We start from the raw sequence: 19,206 nt of genomic DNA on the forward strand, positions 1-19,206 counted from the left end.
GACTTTAAATGGTTTTGAGGGACGTCGGACTTGAGATCTACCCCTGTCTTCCGTGCACACAGGTGTGGTGTTCCTCTATGTCTAAATCCTCTGGGAGAGAAAGCTCTCAAATTGAACTGAGAGTGCTGAGGGCAAAATACACGGGGCTATCATAGAGAGACTTAAGCAAACGCACTGCGGAAAGTCAGCCGCTCCTCTTTCTCCCCGAACCCTGAGGATCTGTTCAGTGACGGCAAAAAGGGCAGCATGTCAGTGGCTTGAGTATAACAGTTTGCTTCAAGAACGGGGGTGGTGGTGGTGGGGTGCTCCACAAGGTTTAGAGTACAACTCCTACAGTCCCCTGCCCTTGACCCACCTTCCCGCCCATTGCAATGGAAGCGCGGAAAGAAACGGTTCGGTTTGGGGTGGCGCACCATCTCTCATTGAGCTATTCAGCAGTTCAGTTGCTTATTGTTCTGTTGGGTACTTGGAAAGTTGTTTTTAAGGTAATTCTTTACGGATGATTTTGTAACCCCCCCAAAGTAATTTGGGTGAGTAAATGTTGCAAAGAGTCTTAGTTATTACTTTCTGACTACTGTAAAACCCTTAGGACTGTGAAGTGATTGGCATAAAACTTGAAAATTCTTCTCAAAATCTTCTGAAAAGATAATGTGAAAATGTGCTGCCTTGTTGTGGTGAAGGGGCTTGAGTACTTCAGAGAAGCTATGGGCTATGCCGTGCAGGGACACCCAAGACGGACAGGTCATAGTGGAGAGTTCTGACTAAACGCGATCCACCTGGAGCAGGCATTGGCAAGCCACTCTAGTATCTTTGCCAAGAAAACCCCGTGAACAGAAACAAAAGGCTAAAGGATATGACACTGGAAGATGGGCCCCTCAGGTCGGAAGGCGTCCAACATGTTACTGAGGAAGAGCGGAGGACAAGTACAAGTAGCTCCAGAGCTAATGACGTGGTTGGGCCAAAGCCGAAAGGATGCTCAGCTGCGGACGTGCCTGGAAGTGAAAGGAAAGTCCGATGCTGCAAAGAAAAATACTGCATAGGAACCTGGAATGTAAGATTGATGAATCTTGGTAAGCTGGATGTGCTCAAACAGGAGATGGCAAGAATAAACATTGACATCCTGGGCATCAGTGAATTAAAGTGGACGGGAATGGGTGAATGCAGTTCAGACAATTATCATATCTACTATTATGGGCAAGAATCCCATAGAAGAAATGGAGTAGCCCTCATAGTCAGCAAAAGAGTGGGAAAAGCTGTAATGGGATATAATCTCAAAAATGACAGAATGATTTCGATATGAATCCAAGGCAGACCTTTCAGCATCAGTTATCCAAGTTTATGCACCAACTACCAATGCTGAGGAGACTGAAATTGACCAATTCTATGAAGACTTACAACATCTTCTAGAACTGACACCAAAGAAAGATGTTCTTCTCATTCCAGGGGATTGGAATGCTAAAGTAGGGAGTCAAGAATTGATGCTTTGAATTGTGGTGCCGGAGGAGGCTCTTGAGAGTCCCCTGGACTGCAAGGAGAACAAACCTATCCATTTTGAAGGAAATCAACTCAGTGCTCACTGGAAGGACAGATCCTGAAGCTGAGGCTCCAATACTTTGGCCATCTCATGAGAAGAGAAGACTCCTTGGAAAAGACCCTGATGTTGGGAAAGTGTGAGGGCAAGAGGAGAAGGGGATGACAGAGGATGAGATGGTTGGACAGTGTCATCGAAGCTACCAACATGAATTTGACCCAACTCCGGAAGGCAGTGGAAGACAGGAGGGCCTGGTGTGCTCTGGTCCATGGGGTCACAAAGAGTTGGACACAACTAAAGTACCAAACAACAATAATGAAGACTACGTCTTTTGGTGAAACTAGAATGGGCCATTAATACATAGTCCTGGCTATGTTTTCACCAGGATGTGGCCAGAAGCCATGGAGACATATTGTTTTTAATTGCCACCCTTTAGGCACATTTAAGTGTCAGAGGTTGTTTGTGGAAGATAAAGTGGAGCTTTTATCAAGCTGCATTTTTCGAGCTTTGGAATACACAGGCTTGTGTCCAGTAAGGAAGGAGAAATTAGGCTGCTTCCCTACCCCAATTTTCTTTCTCCTGTGCTGTCCTCATTCTCCACTGCCACCACACCAAGCTCAGTTACCCAACTCACACTTAAAAGCTGAAGTGGTCTGCAAGAGGGAGGGGCATCACTGAAAAATGTCTCCTTCCCTCTTCTGAAAGGGACAGTGTCTTCTATCAGTGGAGTAACTTCCACTGGATAAAAACCTCAGCACCCTTTTTTCATTTTCATGTGTTTTTTTGTGTTTTGCCCATGGGTGATTGATTGATTAGGCATCCTTCAGTCTCGAGAGACTATGGTAACGTGCTCTGAATAGAGGACATGGAACAGCATCTAGTGTGGCTGAGAAGGCCAATTCGAGAGTGACAATCCCTTCCACACTACAGATAAATACAATGTCCCCTGTCCAGCTCCCTGATTTTGCTGGTTTTAGGCCTGCCTCCTTGCCTCGGCTTGCTGGACAAGGGTCTCTTCAAATTGGAAGAGGCCGTGATGCACCACCTGCCTCCAGGCTGAACGCTTAGATGTGAGGGTTTCCCATCTGTTGAGGTCCATTCCTAAGGCCTTCAGATCCCGCGTCCAGATAACCTTGTTTCGCAGCTGTGGTCTCCCTCTGGGGCGATTTCGCTGCACTAATTCTCCATACAGGAGATATTTTGGAATCCGATATCAAAGGGATATGATGTTGAGCCATCAAAAACTACGGTGCCCTTCATTCCCTCATGAAAGGACCTGATGATGTTAAGGAGTCGAGGTGGACATCCAGTCTTGGGAAGTATTTTTAAAAGGCCATTCCTGCTAATACCTTATGCTAATATCTGTACACTAGAGCAGGGGTCCCCAACCTTGGGCCTCCAGATGTTCTTGGACTTCAACTCCCAGAAATCCTGGCCAGCAGAGGTGGTGGTGAAGGCTTCTGGGAGTTGTAGTCCAAGAACATCTGGAGGCCCAAGGTTGGGGACCACTGCACTAGAGGATTGTGGGAGGAACACCTAGTCCCTGATGGGAGTCCCGCAGGGCACCCCAAAACACTGAGGAGCTCTCTTGGCCTCTAACAGGACTGGGGCTGTGCAGCCCTGTAGTGAGTGGGAGGTGCAGCCAGGGGGTCACCGTGCCTGGGGGGGTCAGGGTACAGAAGGGGGTATGAGGTGCAAGGGCCATTCCAATTCATACCTTGCAGGGGAAAAACCATGTCATAATATTGGTTTTCCCAGGAGGAGAATCATCCATTGCACTTTGGGTGTGCTGCTGATCCCTGTGATATCCCCAAATGTAGGGAACTCAACTGCATAATTTATGTTAATAGGAGATTGCACTTATGATTTCCCTGGTTTTTTAGACTCCTTTTCATCTCTTTTTCTCCTCATCAGGACTTATTGCAAAGGTAGCAAGTCCTGGTGATGTCTTGTATTGCCTTCTCCCTCTTTTTCTCCCCAGTGGCAAAGGATCAAGACAAAAAGAGTCACCATAATCAGGAGCCAGGTGACTGCTTAGTCTCCTTTCACCCTCTTTCTTTGCTGCTGGAAGGAGAAAGAGGGAAAAGGCCATCTGAGATCCACTGTATTTCCAAAGGCAGTGCAGGTGAGGGGATTGCTTTTCCCCAATATGGTATGGGGAACTGTGTTTTGCAAGACGATGTCTTCTATGGTTAATTTTTGCAAGACAGTGATTTTTTCCCCAATTGGAATGCATTAAATAGATTTCAATGCATTCCAATGGGGAACTGGGTTTCACAAGACAATTTTTTTGCAAGACATCAATTTCCGTGGAATGAATTAAAATCTTCTCGCGAGGCACCACTGTACCCCCATTTCTAGCTACCATTGTTATTTCCCCAATGCTGCTGACTCTGTTTTAATTCCACACTGGTTGTTGTATTTGGAATTTTCTTTTCTCATTGATTACTTTGTCCATGATTTTATACACCTGCTGTATCTGTTTTAGTGCTTTAAGATCCACACGCTGGTTCCGAAGTGTAATGGGGAAATACATGGACTTAATATTTCTATCCCTCCACCATCGGAAATTGAAGAATTATATTGTCAACATCCATCACAGGTATTCCACAGATTGGAACTACTTGCCTTTGGCACCAAGCACATTCGGTATCTGCTTAAGTATAGACCTATATATATATTGCTGAGACAGCTTTTTTGTGGGGAGAGAACATTTACCCAGCCAAGTATCATGGATTACAGCATGTCTCCAAACACATTTTAGGTGCTGCAGCTTGCTTCAACCATCTGCCAGAAATATAAGCAGCAAAGAAAGGAAGGCTTCCATTTGATATGAATTTCATCAGTATGTTACCAGGCATTTAAGAAACAATCAACATTATATTCTCTGAAGAAATTTCAGGTGTTCAGTGTTATCTATCTAGAAGACATTCATGGCATCATTCATTATCAAGCTCTTATGCATTCAATCTGATATGTTTTGACTGAGCATGAAGATAAATACAGTCTTAATTCTCTTAAGTCAAAATATTTTACAATCTCTTAATTCCTCAGTATGCATCAATTGTTGTTTAGTTGTTTAGTCATGTCCCAAATCTTTGTGACCCCATGGACCAGAGCACGTCATGACACACTCATTCTCTATATAGTTTGGTGGCTCTTTTCTCTGTACATGCACCTTTTAGAGATTTTGTCAGAATTGTTGATAGTGGTACCTTAAGTAATTCCTGGTGACCAAAAAGATCTTGAACCAAAGGTTAAGGAAAAAGGCCTCTGTTATTTGTGTATTCTGTGGCTAATGAGCGACCTCTTGTGTTGCAACGTTTCAAATACCACATCTATCAAAAGTGTCAGATGAACTGGTTGGATTTCTCCATAGAGAGATATAAATTCACATACTTTTGTCTTTTACTCTGACCAAATTACCTTCTATCATGACCTGTGAAAATATCTGAGTCTTTGTTTGCATAGTGCAGACAGGGACAGTTAATAAACAGTTCCTGTTGCATTTTTATTTTATTTTATTGGGAATGATAGAATTTTGCATGAAAGCTGTAACTGCATCTAATTTTCTTTAGTTTAAGTTTTAAGTTGGAAATAATGATGGCGAACAGATAAATATATATAAATATATAAAATGCCTTCCTAGGATCACCACAGTTTCAAGGCTGATCCCATTCTTGTAATAGAAGAGTGTGCAAAGAGTGGCCCATTGGCTACATGCACTCCCATGGAGGTTTTGTAAGCCACAAACCCAACACCCAAAACCTGAAGTGATTATCTGGGCACTCCCAGTTCTGTTTGTTTTCTATCTGGGGGTCATTCTAGGCCACTGTTGTACATTGTCGATGTAACACATGATGGATATTGAGGGCAAAACATTGGCCTCAAGGCTCACTCTAGACATAAGGAATGGGGTCATGCTATTGTGCCATGCAAGCTGACACACAATCTCAATTAAGAATATGAGCAAAAGACACCAACATAACATGCAAGAGCATACTTTTTCACACGCAGCAACGAAAAATCATCCATGGGCATGGGATTTTTCAGCATGGCAGAAAACATACTTTCAACATTGTAAATACCGTATTTTTCGCTCCACAAGATGCACTTTTTACCCCCAAACAAGGGGGGGGAGTGTATGCATCTTATAGAGTGAATACTATAAAAATGGTTCAAAACCTGTTCAGCCACCCCTGCCCAGAAGCCTCCCACGGTTCCACCACTGTGACGGAAGGCCTCCAAACCAGCACCAGAGGCTGCTCACTGTGGCAGCTGCACTGGACCTTCCCGTTCCGCCGTCTGAGCTGCTGGCTTTCCAGGCTCTGCCTCCTGGAGCCTGCCTGGAAAGCCAGCAGGGCCGACAGGCCTATAGCAGCAAAATCAAATGGCTGAGGGGAAAAGAGATGAAAGTGATTCTAGAAAGACCAGGGGAAAGCACAAACACAGTCCCCCACTACCACAAATTATGCAGTCAAGTTTCCCACATTTGGGGAAATCGTAGGATCAGCACACCCAAAGTGCAATGGATGAGCCTCAACCTGGAAAAAACCACCTTTGTGATCATGGTATCTCCCCTGCCAGGTAAGTATGGGTTGGAGTGGCCCTGCGCCTCTTGCCCCCTCCCACGCCCTGCCCCTCCAAGGCATGGCGACCCCTCCGCCGCACCTCCCACTAAGAAGAGGGCTGCGCAGCTCTGGTCCCTCCTGAGGCCAAAAGAGCTCCTCAGTGTTGAGGGTCAGGGCGCGGGAGGGGGCAGGAGGCGCACGGGGCCAACTCCAACTCATATTTACATGGCAGGGGAGATACCATTATCACAAAGGTGGTTTTTCCCAGGTTGAGTCTCATCCATTGCACTTCAGGTGTGCTGATCCTGCGATTTCCCCAAAGGTGGGAAACTCGACTGCATAATTTGTGGTAGTGGGGGACTGTGTTTGTGCTTTCCCCCTGGTCTTTCTAGAATCACTTTCATCTCTTTTCCCCTCACCAGGACCTACTGCAAAGGCAGCGAGTCCTGGTGATGTCTTATATTGCATCCCCCCTCTTTTTCTCCCCAGTGGCAAAGGAACAGGGCAAAAGGAGTCACCATGATCAGGAGCCAGGGGACTGCTTTGACTCCTTTCGCCCTCTTCCTTTGCTGCTGGAGAGAGAAAGAGGGGGAATGCCATCTGAGACCCACTGCGTTTCCAAAGGCAGTGCAGGCGAGGGAATCACTTTTCCCCGCGCTGCTTTTGCAAAGGCGGTCTCGGTGACTTGGATCCAGCATTCCCCCTCTTTCTCTCCCCAGTGGCATGGGAAGAGAGCTACAGTATTTGGTTCAGAATTTTTTTTTTTGTCTTCCTCCTCTAAAAATTATGTGCGTCTTATAGTCAGATGCATCTTATGGAGCGAAAAATACGGTAGCTTCCAGTTAGCCTTAAGTCTACTTTGGTTCTCATTACATTTTTAAGATCTATGCCCTTCCCACAGACATGAATAAGCATGTTAACACATGTGTAACTGGAAAAAAATGTAACATCACTTCCTCTGCTTACATTACATGGGAATTAGGCCACAGAAAGTTTCATGAGAAATTCAACTAGATCAGTAAATGTCAATCTTGTTTTGGATATAATAATACAGGCATTCTTCATAGTCAGCTGCATCAGACGAGAGCTCCTACAGATTATTGTTATACTACTACAACAACAACTAGCTATACTCAGTTGTTCAAAATGTTTTAATTTGAATGAGTGAGCAGGGAGAGTCAGAATGGTATCTATCTTACTGCTGTTGTCCCTGGGGTAGAGGGAATATGAAGAGGAAAGCTACTGCTACAAGTGGACTCTCTCCATTTGGTTAGGGATCTTGAAAAGTCACCATATTATGGTCTATATCTGCACCACTGTTTAGTTTTTCTCTAAAGTCCTCTCTTGCAAATCCATGAAAAAAAAAACTTGTTTAAAGGCCATCAAGAAGTAATGTATATGCATTTGGAGAGTTACTGAAGAAATGGCATGGGAAACATAAGGTGTTGTAAACATTCATTTTACTGATAACAGTAAAAAATACCATATTTTTCCGTCTATAAGACAATACTTTTGTCTAAAACCTTTAGACTAAAAATTTAGGGTCACCTTATACATGGAAGTAAGCTGAGGAGAGAACAAAAACAAGTGGAGGAGAAAGCAGGGATCAAAGCAATCCTGCAGCACTTTGATCCCTGCTTTCCTCTCCACTTGCTAAGCCCCTGGAGGGCGAAAAGAATCAAAAGCAAAAGGAGGGGGGAAAGGATCTAAGCTATTTTGTGGCTGCAGGAGGGGGAAAGGAATCAAAGCCATCCTGCAGCCACGGGATTGCTTTGATCCCTTTCCCCCTCCTTTTGCTAAGCTCCGCCGGGCTTAGCACGAAGAGAGAAAGCAGAGATCAAAGTGATCCTGCAGCACTTTGATCCTCCCCCCCTCCATTTGATAAGCCCCACTTAGATTTCTTAATTTTGGGTTAGAAAAGTGGGGGAGAGTCTTATACACGGAAAAATATTGTAAGTTCACAAAGTTATTCCCCCACATACTTGCCCCAACCCATTATGTTATGAGCCATCAAGCTGTTTCTTCTCAAGGAAACCCTATGAATTAATTATCTTCAAAAGTACCATTATCATCATCCCACCTAGATCTTGTAAGCTAAAGGCTGTGGGTTCTTTTATTAAGTCAACTCATCTCATTTTAGGTCTTCCTCTTTTCCTACTGCCATCCATTTTCCCCAGCACTTCTTTTCCATGGAGTCTTATCTTCTCAACATATGTCCAAATTACACCTTTGCCCATAAGGAGACTATTTTGTTTCTTCGTATTATATTCTAACAATAGTTTCTTGTCCAGAGTATAAATTAAGCATCGAGACAATCAAACGTTATGGCATTCCCCCCCCCCCGAAATTCTTTCGTATACTCTAGTAATTAAACTATATTTCCAATATGATTTAGAGCACATCCCTTTCTAAACTGAACATTGACATCTCTTACTCCATATAGGGCAGAAGTCTATACTGCGGAAAAAAATTCAAGCATTTCTGAAATAGGATCAGTTGTAGTAGGGCAGAGCTCCAACTTGCTTTTGCTGGCAAAGCAAAATGAATTATGCCTAATTTGGAAAGTAATACTTCAAAAGGAATAGCTGCTATTACATACTACAGTCTTTTAAAATAATTTCTTATAGTTTGTTTACTTTGGCCATTACCTTTCAGGAATGTCCAGTTCTTAATTTTTTTTTCCAAAAATAAATAAATCTGAAACAGCAAGAAAATGGCCTGACATTTAGGAAAAAAATTCCTATAAAGTGCCCTCTAATTAGTTCCGTCTTCCATCTGAATAGCAAACACAATGAAGATCGCTTGTTATGTGGCAGAAGTAATGACGTTACCACCTGTTATGACAGTTTCAGAAGGTGATGTTATTACCAGTGTGTTTGTTGTATCCAAACTCCAAAACATGTACAAAGCATAAGGCTCAGGATCTGCCTACACCATGTTCTTGCTGCATATAAAAAAGGTGCAGCACTGTTCTTCTATAGCTTTATTATAACTTTTGCTCTGCCTACAATGGCACTTAGATTATCTTTCAAAAACACTTTTGCAGGCATGACTCCTCAGTTTATACATGAAATGTCTATGCCAACTGACATCAATTCAATAACCAAAAATAAATGTTTAAGGACAACAAACAGTATTACCCACACTATGGCTATTTTCATGTGGAAAATGATGTTGTTGTTAAATTTCCTGTTAATGATGTATATCTGTATTATTCAGCCCAACATTAAAAACAATAGCCAGAAGTCAAGAAGGTAATCATAGTCATCAGAGAAATCATGTTGAAGTCTGACCAGAATTAACAGGGTAGTTTAGTTGCGCCTCAGGTACATCTTGTTAATTTTGGGACTTTTTCTGGATTTGAGACACCGAAGCCTGACCTAATCTTAAATTAAGACAACTGCGGGTTCATTAAAATAACCATAAAACTGCTACCATTCCAGCAGTGGTGAAGGAAAGGTACCTCTTACCTTATTATGTGTAAATGTTATCCTCAGTTCTGGTTTTATGATGCCATAGGCCATCAAAAGTTTCTGAATTTTTTTAATTTCTTCCTTACATTTTTTATCAGTGGAATAAAACTGCTTTCTCACAGGCAGATTCTTGAATAGCTTCAGAACTATTACAGTTGTACCTTCAAGAAGTGTGAATGAGAAAAATCAGTGTAAGTCAGATTAACTTGGCACAAAATAACTGAGTCATTAGATAGAAGAGAAATAACCGAGTCCTCTGACGTCTGTCAAACTATGCCATTTCATTGCATTCACATTCACCTTGATATTCATACTGAGCATACATCTCTCTAAAAATTAACAACTGTATAAACCATATTTTACACCATGTAGCTATAAAGTAAAAAAAAGGTGTCAAGTAAAATAAGTAAATAAGTAAAATAAGCATGAAATTTTATATTCCAATCCTTTGCATGTTTATGTACAAGTAACTCCTACTGTGACTAAGCAAAAGCCTTTGACTGTGGGAACCACAACAAACTATGGCAAGTTCTTAAAGAATTGGGAGTGTCTGACCACCTTGTCTATCTCCTGAGAAATCTATATGTGGGACAGGAAGCAACAGTTAGAACTGGGTATGGAACAACTGATTGGTTCAAAATTGGGAAAGGAGTATGATAAGGCTGTATAATGTTCCCCTGCTTATTTAACTTATATGCAGAATACATCATGCGAAAGGCAGGACTGGAGGAATCCCATGCCAGAATTAAGATTGCCGGAAGAAATATCAACAACCTTAGATATGCAGATGATACCACTCTGATGGCAGAAAGTGAGGAGGAATTAAAGAACTTCTTAATGAGGGTGAAAAGGGAGAGTGAAAAAAAACACGGTCTGAAGGTCAACATCAAATAAATTGGTATCATGGCCACTGGTCCCACCACCCCCTGGGAAATAGAAGGGGAAGATATGGAGGCAGTGTCAGATTTTACTTTCTTGGGCTCCATGATCGCTGCAGATGGTGACAGCAGCCACAAAATTAAAAGACCACTGCTTCGTGGGAGGAAAGCGATGACAAATCTTGACAGCATCTTAAAAAGCAGAGACATCACCTTGCTGACAAAGGTCTGCATAGTCAAAGCTATGGTTTTTCCAGTAGCAATGTATGGAAGTGAGAGCTGGACCATAAAGAAGGCTGACCGCCGAAGAATTGATGCTTTTGAACTGTGGTGCTGGAGGAGACTCTTGAGAGTCCCCTGGACTGCAAAGAGAACAAACCTATCCATTCTAAAGGAAATCAACCCTGAGTGCTCACTGGAAGGACAGATTGTGAAGCTGAAGCTCCAATACTTTGGCCATCTCATGAGAAGAGAAGACTTCCTGGAAAAGACCCTGATGTTAGGAAAGAGTGAAGGCAAGAGGAGAAGGGGACGACAGAGGACGAGATGGTTGGACAGTGTCACCGAAGCTACCAACATGAATTTGACCAAACTCCAGGAGGCAGTAGAAGACAGGAGGGCATGGCATGTTCTAGTCCATGGGGTCACGAAGAGTCGGACACGACTTAACTACTAAACAACAACAACTCCTACTGAGTTCATAGAATCAAACACTGCAACACTGCTTAACCCAATATGTATGTTAGGATGGCAAATATTTTATATTTCATACTGATGTAATCTTTCTTATACTGTACACACTTTTTCCTCTTGATACAGCATTTATTTCTGCCTCTGCCACATAGAGAAAATAATAATATAGAATCATACAGAATATAATATTATGGAAAATAACAAGAACAAAAACAATGTGGTGATTTTGCTCAAGCTAGACAGTCTTGCAGGTGTATTTGTAAATAATATTGATAACTGGTTTATATACTGAACAGTTATATATTGAATAATGTATATCCGTTGGCTGAGTATTAATATGACTGACAGCTGGATGATAGAACATTGAGTGCAAAGCTGGCTGTTGACTAATTGGTGTGACTGCAATGTGATGAAAGTAGAACTTGAGAATTAGTTGATTTTAAACAGTGTGTTGAGAAGTCTGTTTCTGGAGAGTAAAGGTCTGTTAAATAATATGGCAGAGATTAGTCAGAGAGAGAGTTTGTGAGAGCCTGTCTTACAATAAAGAGTTGAATGGAATCTTAATGAGAGTGCATGGTGCAGAAGGTCTGTAAAAGTAGTTATTTTAAATCTGGACACAAAACAATATAAGGGACGTGGTGGCGCTCTGGGCTAAACCGCAGAAGCCTGTGCTGCAGGGTCAGAAGATCCGGCAGTCGTAAGATCGAATCCATGCAATGGAATGAGCACCCGTCGCTTGTCCCAGCTCCCGCCAACCTAGCAGTTCGAAAGCATGCAAATGCGAGTAGATAAATAGGGACCACCTCGGTGGGAAGGTAAACAGCGTTCCGTGTCTAAATCACACTGGCCATGTGACCACGGAAAGATTGTCTTCGGACAAAACGCTGGCTCTATGGCTTGAAGAGCGGGATGAGCGCCACCCCCTAAAGTCGGACACGACTGGACAAAAATTGTCAAGGGAACCTTTACAAAACAATATATTTATACTTCACAACAGTTTTTCCCTTTATCTGATATACCTTAGAACCTAACCAAACTCTATTATTTAATTTCATGAGTAACTGAGAAAATCATCATCATCATCATCATAACCATCATCATGTGCCATGAAGTCAATTCTGACGTATGGTGAACCTTTTCGGGGTTTTCTTAGTAAAGAATACTCAGAAATAGTTCACTGTCCCCTTCTTCTGGGGGCACCCTGGGACTGTGTAGCTTTCCCAAGGCCAAACAGACTGCCTGTACTCAGAGGAATCCAACTTCCAACCTCTGGCTCAACAGCCAGATTCCTAAATCACTGAGCTAGCCAGCCAGCCAGCCAAGAAGATATTAAGGAGTCTACAAATAGAAACATTAGCCACAATGCATAAGGCTATGCAATACCAGAGTGAAAAGAAGACATTATAGCAAAAAGAGAAAACAAAAATGGGAAAGGCAAGTTCTATCAGAGTTTTTTATTCACATGTCTTAAAATCCAAGTTGCTGTATTCTGTTTTGGTTGGTTGGTGTGAGGCTGGGAGTACCCCAAGAGGCACTCCTCAGACTGTACCGTCCGCTTCCTCAATCAAAGACACAGGGAGACAAATATCTACCCTGGGAGATGACCTAAAGGGACTATGTTTGGAAGAGTGGAGGCAAAAAGAGGAGAAGGAGCCACTAGATGATGTTATTTCGGCGGGAAAGGGTGAGGAGATAAAAGGAGAGGTGAGGGGGAGAGAAGAACAGTTGGAAATTGAAGAAGGAGAAGCTTGTTGGGTACAGCAGGAGGAAGATGAAAGGAAAAGAGATTGGGTGGAAATAGTACAGGAAGACCCCTGGACAGGAGAGTGGACGGAGTTTAAGGTCTCTATGCCGAGAAAGCGTGGAAGAGGAAAGTCTATAGGAAACCACCTTATTGGGGCAAGACGGAAGAAAGAGGAGAAAGTTCAGGGAGTGGCATCAGCGGAAAGCCCAGAGGCAAGACAACAGACTATGTTCAGGCCATCGTGGGAAACCCCATGGGAGGAGTGCATTCTGACCAAGGCTGAGGCAAAACCTGGGCAAGAAAGTTTGGGAACCACAGGTGGGATGGGTTCTCCATCCTCCCCAATAAGGTTGACAGCAGGTGTACCCCATGAATCAAGCGTTCCACAGAAGTGGCTTTACAGAGACTTAAGTTCCTCCCCACCACCACCATTGAAAGGGGATTTGTAATGGTTTGATAGGAAAGGAGAAAACAACACGTCCCTGAAGCAAGAGATGGAATCTGCTACTTATGCTGAAATGGACAAGTTGTTACCAAATAAAGATGTTTAGTTAGCAACTCATGGTGTCCTCGAGTCATCCTTACATCGAGATCCAGAGGAAGGAGAAAAGGGAAGTACACAGGATCACAGTTGCTTAACTAAAGCAATATAAAAATCAAGTACAGTATAGAAGAAAGTAAGCTGGCATCAGAAGTGTACAGCATAACCAAATGTAATTGGAATAGAGTAGGAAAAATCCCAAACGCTCCCATCCAAATCCCATTATTAACTGCACTCAAAGTAAAAACAATGAAGAGTCCTATGTTACCCTAAAGACTAACCATTTATTATAGCATGAGCTTTTGTGGACTATAGCCTATCACGTAATGCATGAATGGGTTATCCAGCATTTCAAGTGCATATACACACGACATGATTAGGCATGGGACTTTAGAAAGAGAAGTCATATAGAAATTAAATGCAGAATATATTGAGAATGAAAACTACAGTGGACCCTCTACTTAAGGAATTAATCCGTATTGGAATGGTGGCTGCAAGTCAAAAAGTCTGTAAGTCGAATCTCCATTGACCTACAATGCACTGAAAACCGATTAATCCCATAACCAGTGGTTTTTATTCTATTTTTATTCCATTTTGGTTTTTTTCTGGTCTGTAAGTCGATTCTCTGGCTGCAAGTCGAATCTAAATTTTGCAGCTAGAGAAGTCTGTAACTCGAAAAGTCTGTAAGTCGAACCGTCTGTAAGTCGAGGGTCCACTGTACATTCACAAAATTCAATAGGAGTTATTTCCAGATATGTGTGCATAGGATTGCAGAGTAATGCCTTATAATTTTTTAACTTTTTATTCATTAAGCATCCAAGACCACTTCAATAAATAAAGACCAACTAAACTTTAGATTCTAGCGTCTGCCTAATTTTAAATAATCAGCAAACAACTTAAAAGCAGAATCCTTGGATCTGCTGTGTCAGAAAAGTGTTCTGTAAGATGGCATAGCATTTGGTATGCTAGCACAAAACCCGCAACAGAACGCGTTACATAAATGACTTTGCACTTGAGGTGCAAACAGATATGACTGCACAAGTGGCTATGATCAGGGTGATCACATATTTACAAGCAAAATAAAAGAAGCACTATCATATTTAACAAGAAGATTCTTCAGATTTAACTGCTCTGCCAGTATATTTCATGAAGTACATGTTGTACCCACTCAAAAGCCCTACCATTTATAGCTGTAATATATAAAATTACAGTTACGGCTGCATCATGATGACATTTTCTTCAATAAAAAGGTAACCATATCAACAATTAAATCAAAGGGACAGGCTATTAAACATATCAGGTAATTTAGGTTACTGAGTTATAGAGGTTAGTCCAAATACTCCAAAATGCAAGTATGAACAAAAGGAAAAAAATGTATCTTCAGGGTGGGCAAGCTTGCTGGAGCCCTGCATTCTCCAATGTTGTACACACACATATGTTCCAGGATTCCAGGAAGCATTTAGGCTATAAAGGAGGTAATATGTCTCCCCACACCTTGTTTTATTAAAAAACCTGAGATTTTAATGAAACCAGAAGTAAACTTTCAGTTGGGGGAGCAGGGGGAGGCTGCCGCAGATCACAGCAGTTCCCTAGGAAGGAAAACTGACTGCAGGACATGGTGAAGTTGATATTTTACAAGACAAACAATGTTACAGTTGCTCTCATACTACAAAATAATGATTAAGAATGGTGTGATTACTGAAGAATGAAACAGCTCAGTAGATCTCTGGCTGCAGAGCCAGAGGTTGGGAGTTTGATTTCCCCCCACTGTGCCTCCCTGACAGGGGCTAGACTTGATGACCCCTAGGGTCCATTCCAGCTCTGCAATTCTAAGATAATAGCAGTAGAATGAATTTTGTTAGCTTTGTTTATTAAACACAATTCCTTTCTGTTTTTTAGGCAAGCTTTTATTAATTTTTATTTCACTGGTAATAAACCAGTATCATGCATATTTTGTGGAAACCAGTTTAGCCTTGCAACTTTCTTTAAACCTGAATAATAATGCTCTAGGAAATAGTTACACCTCGGAGCTACAGTGTACAGTGGTAACTCGCAAGACAACCCCGCTAAACGACGAATCCGCGTAACAATGACTTTTTGCACTCGCTATAGCGATTTGCAAAACAGTCATTCCAATGGGAGATTTTCACTTGATGACGATTGGTCCGTACTTCGCGAACCGTTTGTTCGCAAGACAACAATTTTTACAGCTGATCGTTGGTTTCACAAAATGGCTGCACTGTGTTTTCCGGACCCATGCTTCACAGGACAGCATTTTTACAGCTGATCGGCGCTCGCAAAATGGCTTCCCTATGGGCGATCTTCGCTCGACGACGAGGTATTTTCCCCATTGGAACACATTAAACGGGTTTCAATGCATTCCAATGGGGAAACAGATTTCGCATGACGACAATTTCGCTAAACAGCTATTTCAATGGGATGGATTATCGTTGTCATGTGGGGCACCACTGTATTTACTATAGATGTTCAGAAAGCAATCTTAATTCCCAGCAGAGAGTGGTGAAGATGTTCTCATGGGAGACAGGAATTCTGCCAGCAGGACAACTCATCTTCTCCTAGGGATGGGCGTGTGCGCCCGTGTGTTTAGTTTGTTAGCCAAAAGGGCCCAACAATGTGCCCAGTAGGAACCAAAATTGAGCTCATTTTCTCAGTGTATTTCTTTATCAGTCCACTTGACTGCCTGAACTAGCCTGAACTAGTTAAGTTTTTTTCTGTTGATTTGAGAAGCGCCAGATCTGCAGCAATGTAACTTGTACACACATGATTGAACCTGTCTATCAGCTAACTCATCGCTAGCCCCAGGCTGTCCAAGTAATACCACAAAACCACAAATCAAATTATCTCTGGATGAAAAAGTTTTACAATTCATCTGATCTAGGAATAATTTTTCTCTGCTTTTTCCAGCCTCTATAACTTCACCATGGGAATAAGAGAGCCTGTAGTTCTCTGTCCTTTTGGCGTCACCGCTTTCCCTCTTTGACTTGCTTTGTATATAAGCAGCTGTGATACAAGGATATCTGCAAGCAGGATCTGAAGGCCTTAAGAATGGACCTCAACAGATGGGAAACCTGGACATCTGAGCATTTAGCCTGGAGGCAAGCGTTGCATCATGGCCTCTCCCATTTTGAAGAGACCCTTGTCCAGAGGCCGAGGCAAAGAGGCAATCCCAAAAGCAGCAAAATCAGGGAGCTGGACACAGACTGTATATGTCTTCAGTGTGGAAGGGATTGTCACTCTTGAATCGGCCTTCTCAGCCACACTAGACGCTGTTCCAAGTCCTCCATACAGAGCACGTTAACCATAGTCTCTCGAGACTGAAGGATGCCTACCATACATAAGCATGAAACACAGCCAGAAAAATTGGCTCACAATTACATTCTTAATATGATTTACTCAAAGTTTTTGAATCTTAACTTTAGAAAATATCCCTGTGACAAAACCTGACCCCACATTGTCAAATACTTTTCCTAATGCTGATCCTTCAGCATTACTAGCAGGGTGGAAGCAGGTGCTATTACATTAAAGAAATTCAGCCAGTTCTGAATATGGTAAAAATATTGTTAAAATGTACACAATATAAAAACCAGATCACTGTCTCACACATTAGTGACCCATTGCCTCATACAATATTCCTTGCTTTTTAAATATATTGTCTTCTAAAATTTCATGTCACAGTCCTAAACCCTGCTAACGCATTTTTCTCTGCTCCGAGACCATGGATGCAGAGCGAACAGACAATCTCAGGATTTGGGGGCACATCCATCCTCTTATCTACACAGAGGTTTTTTTTTAAATCTATCAAATAAAGCAGGGAAGTACATACTTCAGTTTGAACTGAGTTGACTATTCTGCTTCAAAACAAGACATGTGACTTCTCTTAAAGCCAACATTACCTATTTATAACAAGCTTTAAATGTAAAATAAACTGCAAGACACCAAAAATACATTTGAGAGAAAATGCCACTGAAGACAATATTTATTCTTTCTACTTTCCATTAGAAAGTAGTGCTCACGATCACTTAAAGTCTTCCTAAAGTAAAAAATAGGTGCTACTGAATTTAATTATAAAACAGAATTCACATATGAGTAAAGATGTATAGCATTGTATTATATGTATCACTTAGAATAGGGGTTCCCAACTCATGGTCCATGGCCCGGTGACGGTCTGTGGCCTTTGCAGGACCAGGCCATGGAGACAAATCTCCCGCCCCCTGCATGTACTCTCCCCATACACACCCACATGCATGCATGGCCCACCCACCCGCATGCACGGGTGCCCTGCCCACACACATGTGCACGCGAGCACCCCACTCACCTGCGAGCATGCCCTGCCCACCCACGCATGCACACCATGTCCACCCACGAGAACAGGGTTGCCCTCCCTGTGCAGGACCCCACCCCCCAACTGGTCCACGGTTTGGAAAAAAGTTGGGGACTACTGACTTAGAACACAGAAAGTGAAAAGAAACGGTTGATTTAGATTAACTCATGTACATGTTATTTTGGAAATGATGGCACGGTTTATTTTAAATTGTTAATCTCAATTTCAGCTCTATGACGTGTTGCAATCAAGTCATATGCTCCTACTTACTGTGTGAAATATAAGAAGATATACAAATATTGTTTGAACTCTACAGTTCACACATTACCTAAAACAGTGGTTCCCAACCAGTGTTCCTGGGCTGCAATACACAGAAGCTTTTACCAGCAGCTATTTCTGGGAATTACAATCCAATAACATTTGAGTTATCCAAGGTTGAAAACCACTGGCCGGAAAGTACCAGGCAGTATCAGAATTTTCTAGGGTACAGTATTCTGGTTTGTACACACAGTGGAGTTATTCCCTTAAACACATAGATTTTTATACAGTTGTGCCTCGCATAACGAGCGCACCGTTTAACGATGAATCCGCATAGCGATGCGGATTTTTCAATAGCTAATGCGATTGCATACCGATGTTTTATCGCATTGCGATGGGGGAACAGCTGTTCGGTGATTCCAAAATGGCCGCCGGAACACCCGAAGTGGCCGCCGGAACATGGGGAAACATCGCAGAACGGTGAGTTTTGGGCCCATTTGGACTTTTCCGTTCCGTTTAGTGATGTTCCCCCATAGCGAAGGTTAATCCGGAATGGATTAACCTCGCTATGCGGAGCACCACTGTATTTCTTTGCCAAGCCTGAGCAGGAGCCCAGTAGAATTGAACACTTGAAAATGTTAAAAGCAGCTCCCTAGACTTGTGGCTATAACTAATCCAACAAAAAGCCATTTTACACATACAATGAATACTAGATTTTATTGGCAGTACATGCAGGGCGGTAAGAAATGCTCTAAATATTGGCAGAAGGGGAGTGGGGGCACTGTAGTCCACATATTATTCTCTTGTTCAGCCTTTCCTTTTAGCAAGAAATAATGATATGCATGTACTTTGCACTTGAAATAGGACTGGAAGTGGCCATAAATAGTGGATTCTAAGGGCAGCCTTGGTGGCTAAACACATTATTCTATTGAACTGGAAGTCCATATTTTATCACATACTGAACACTGGACAGAATATGTCACAGATCTCACTGAGGGAAAACAGCATATGATAAGAGGGAGGCAGAAAAAATATGCTAACACGTAGGCCACTTTCCTAGACCTACTCACTGTTTGAGCAAGATGGATAAAGGGCTATGAAAGTTAATGGGACTCTTGTCCTTCCCCATCCCTTTATTCTCCCTTCATCTTTGTCTGTCTTCATGAATATTTATA

General features: G+C 42.3%; 1 protein-coding gene and 3 non-coding genes across 9 annotated transcripts in view; 2 read left to right on the forward strand and 2 right to left on the reverse strand.

Annotated features, from left to right (window-relative positions):
- PMS1 (PMS1 homolog 1, mismatch repair system component) overlaps window positions 1-19,206 on the reverse strand; it is a 67,325-nt gene that overhangs the window by 31,918 nt on the left and 16,201 nt on the right. For 5 of the 6 annotated variants that reach the window (XR_013545253.1, XM_072979861.2, XM_072979839.2 and 2 more), the window contains one exon: window positions 9,573-9,736. The exons of the other annotated variant lie outside the window; for it this stretch is intronic. Coding sequence is in view for 4 of the 5 variants with exons in the window: in XM_072979861.2 (XP_072835962.2) it covers window positions 9,573-9,736 (164 nt within the window). In the remaining variant the exon portion in view is untranslated. The remainder of the gene's footprint in view (window positions 1-9,572; window positions 9,737-19,206) is intronic. 6 annotated transcript variants of the gene reach the window in all.
- On the forward strand, window positions 3,241-3,406 carry LOC140703470 (U1 spliceosomal RNA). Its single transcript, XR_012082849.1, has one exon. It is a non-coding gene; the product is annotated as a U1 spliceosomal RNA (small nuclear RNA).
- On the reverse strand, window positions 5,963-6,126 carry LOC140703649 (U1 spliceosomal RNA). The gene has a single exon (XR_012082951.2). It is a non-coding gene; the product is annotated as a U1 spliceosomal RNA (small nuclear RNA).
- Window positions 6,320-6,483, forward strand: LOC140703655 (U1 spliceosomal RNA). The gene has a single exon (XR_012082957.1). It is a non-coding gene; the product is annotated as a U1 spliceosomal RNA (small nuclear RNA).

This window comes from Pogona vitticeps, chromosome 1 (genome assembly GCF_051106095.1).
Source record: "Pogona vitticeps strain Pit_001003342236 chromosome 1, PviZW2.1, whole genome shotgun sequence".
Classification (NCBI taxonomy): domain Eukaryota; kingdom Metazoa; phylum Chordata; class Lepidosauria; order Squamata; family Agamidae; genus Pogona; species Pogona vitticeps.